General features: G+C 35.4%; 1 protein-coding gene across 1 annotated transcript; it reads left to right on the forward strand.

Annotated features, from left to right (window-relative positions):
* The first annotated feature begins 442 nt into the window (after positions 1-442).
* Positions 443-2,487, forward strand: LOC109219730 (lignin-forming anionic peroxidase). The gene is made up of 4 exons (XM_019384200.1): positions 443-755; positions 859-1,050; positions 1,514-1,679; positions 1,993-2,487. The coding sequence occupies exons 1-4, from the start codon at positions 534-536 to the stop codon at positions 2,379-2,381; spliced, it is 969 nt and encodes a 322-aa protein (XP_019239745.1). The 5' UTR covers positions 443-533; the 3' UTR covers positions 2,382-2,487.
* Positions 2,488-3,120: the final 633 nt, after the last annotated feature.

Consider the following 3,120-nt stretch of genomic DNA (forward strand, 5'->3'; position numbering starts at 1 on the left):
GAGTTTTTGTCGAAGTTTTCGGGTGCGGGTGACCCCTCAACTAAACATGTGCGTCCGCCTCTGCGACAACTAGAATTCTAGATTTCAAAAGAGGGGCGGATTTACCTTGTACGTTACAGGTTCAATATTATTTTTGCTCAAACCTTATATATATATATATATATCCATTAAATTTTTATAAATATTTAACCGTAAACTTAGTTATTGTTGTATATCTAAACTTCAAATCCTGAGTCCGTATCTATTTCTAGAGATTTTCAAACACACACATAGCCAGAGCCAATATTAAAGAACAAGTCAAGAGTATCGATTGATATTTACTATTTCAAATATATTAGTAAGAAAAACTAGCAGTAACGCGGCATAGCAGCTATTAGTGACCAAACTAGCTTTTCCACTCTTACCATCTATGTATTTCCTTGCCTATAAATTAAGTCCCTTAGGCATTCCCTTTTCCATCATCTTCATTACTACTTAGCCAATTCATCTAAGCCAAGATCATTCTAAATTTCTTAGTAGTATACATTCACTAAATGAATACTCCAACTCAATCTTTGGCAGCTAGGGCTGCTATATTCGCTCTTCTTATGCTTTCATGCATGCAATGCCATGCACAACTTTCCGCGACGTTCTATGACAATACTTGCCCTAATGCACTCAACACGATTCGTACCAGCATCAGGCAAGCAATTTCAAGTGAACGTCGCATGGCTGCTTCACTCATTCGCCTTCACTTTCATGACTGCTTTGTTCAGGTTAGTTGGAAGATTATTGGTAATGTATTTTTATTTTTCATGTATTTTAAAGTCAATTAATTAATGGTTGAAATGGTGTTATATATATTGGTCGTCAATTTAGGGTTGTGATGCTTCGATCTTACTTGATGAGACTCCTTCAATCGAAAGTGAGAAGACTGCGTTGCCAAATCTTGGGTCAGCAAGAGGTTATGGAATAATAGAAGATGCAAAGAGAGAGGTGGAAAAGATTTGTCCAGAGGTGGTTTCATGTGCTGACATCCTAACTGTTGCAGCTCGCGATGCATCAGCTGCTGTAAGTTCATATATTTGTTTCTTAGTGTGTCTCTCTATATATATATATATATTAGACTACAATGAACATAACAAGATACTTCTTCCGTTTCAATTTATGTGAAGCTATTTGACTGGGCAGAAAAAAGAGAAGACTTTTAAACTTGTGGTATAAAATGAGGCACATATATTTTGTGTGGCAGTTTTTATCAACAATGTATAAGTTAAATTAATACCATATATATAGTATTATACTATAACCAATGAATTGGTAATCCTAATGCAAGATTATGCTAAAAATAATGGTCGGTCGGATTTACTGTTTACTTTTCCTATTTTCTAGCCAGTATACATAGATTATACACGGTTATGCTGATATAATATATGGATTATACATATATTATATATCCGTCAGTTATTTTACTTTTAATTTAAGCGGTTAGATGAGCAGCTATTTAAGTAAATAATTCTTCAAAATATATCAGGTGGGAGGTCCATCATGGACAGTGAAACTTGGAAGAAGAGATTCAACAATTGCAAGTAAGACACTTGCTGAAACAGATCTCCCTGGTCCTTTTGATCCTCTTAATAGGCTTATTTCTAGCTTTGCAAGCAAGGGACTTAACACAAGAGATATGGTCGCTTTGTCAGGTAATTAACCAGGATATTAATATTTATAAAAAAAAGGGCAGCTCGGTACACTAAGCTCTCGCTATACGCGGGGTTCAAGAAGGACCGTGAACACAAGGCTTTACTGTACGCAGCCTTACCCTGCATTTCTGCAAGAGGTTGTTTCTACTCGAATCCGTGACCTCCTGGTCACATGGCAACAACTTTACCAGTTACGCCAAGGCTCCCCTTCGATATTAATATTAATGTTTATCATTTAAAATCCGAACAAAAAATAGTACCTTATAGCTAGGAAAATTGAAGGATATTAATTAATTTTTGCTTTGATTTACAGGGGCTCACACAATAGGCCAAGCACAATGTTTCCTATTTCGTGATCGGATTTATGGCAATGGAACAGACATTGATGCTGGATTTGCAAGTACTAGAAGACGTCAATGTCCTCAAGAGGGAGAGAATGGAAATCTAGCACCTCTTGATTTGGTTACACCAAATCAATTAGATAACAATTATTTCAAGAACCTCATTCAAAAGAAAGGTCTTCTTCAATCAGATCAAGTTCTTTTCAATGGAGGATCGACAGATAATATTGTTTCTGAATACAGTAATAGCCCTCGAGCTTTCTCGTCTGACTTTGCTGCTGCTATGATCAAAATGGGAGATATTAGTCCCCTAACTGGTCAAAATGGTATCATAAGAAAAGTTTGTGGCAGTGTCAACTAGTTCTTAAATTCCACACTGTTTCTATGATTGGTTTTGTATTAATGAAGTATATTTGTATGTTTGATGAACTGATGTGTAATCTCAATCATTCTATTTGTTTCTTTGATATACTGAATCAAGTAACTTAGCTTTTATGATATTCTTCCCCAGAATTTATATCACCTTGCTTCAAAATTAGGATAAATTGATTTTTCCTTTATTGAAGAGATAGAATATCACCGTGTGGACATAACATTACATTAAGTTACGAATATAACTCCTGAAGAATCGACCACTATTCTAAAAATAGTAAGACGTAGAACTGTTGTTCAGTGGATGTGCGGATCCAGGATTTAAACTTTTTGGATTCAAATTCAGAATTTTCACGATATCGCGTCTAATTTATTGGGTTCAAACTCTATTTTTGCACTTATTTAACTAGATCTTTAACACATACATATACAGGGCCTAAGCCGAAGTTACTGGGTTCAGATGAACCGTAACTTCTTCATTGGCATCGTCGTGAAACATCGTGAACAAGAATATCATGATTTTGTTTAATCCCTTTGTCTGTTTTATCGTCTTCGTAAATGCTGCTGAAATAAAATAAATTGTTTCGGTTATTGTAATTTCTGGTAATTGTCAGATATTGATATCGAGAGTCGTTAGTTAACATCTTGTGACCTTAGTAAACCGAATTAAAGAAGCTTGTTTTTGCGTGTGTGTGAGAGAGAGAGACAGTACCTCGTTTTCTGTAGCT

The sequence above is a fragment of the Nicotiana attenuata genome, unplaced genomic scaffold, assembly GCF_001879085.1.
Source record: "Nicotiana attenuata strain UT unplaced genomic scaffold, NIATTr2, whole genome shotgun sequence".
Lineage (NCBI taxonomy): Eukaryota > Viridiplantae > Streptophyta > Magnoliopsida > Solanales > Solanaceae > Nicotiana > Nicotiana attenuata.

What these genes read in the sequence shown, in the direction of transcription:
- LOC109219730 (XM_019384200.1), top strand. Translation starts at nt 534, where the DNA reads ATGAATACTCCAACTCAATCTTTGGCAGCTAGGGCTGCTATATTCGCT. An exon ending in CTCGCGATGCATCAGCTGCT is followed by an intron (nt 1,051 to 1,513) that starts GTAAGTTCATAT and finishes AAAATATATCAG; the next exon opens with GTGGGAGGTCCATCATGGAC. An exon ending in AGATATGGTCGCTTTGTCAG is followed by an intron (nt 1,680 to 1,992) that starts GTAATTAACCAG and finishes TTTGATTTACAG; the next exon opens with GGGCTCACACAATAGGCCAA.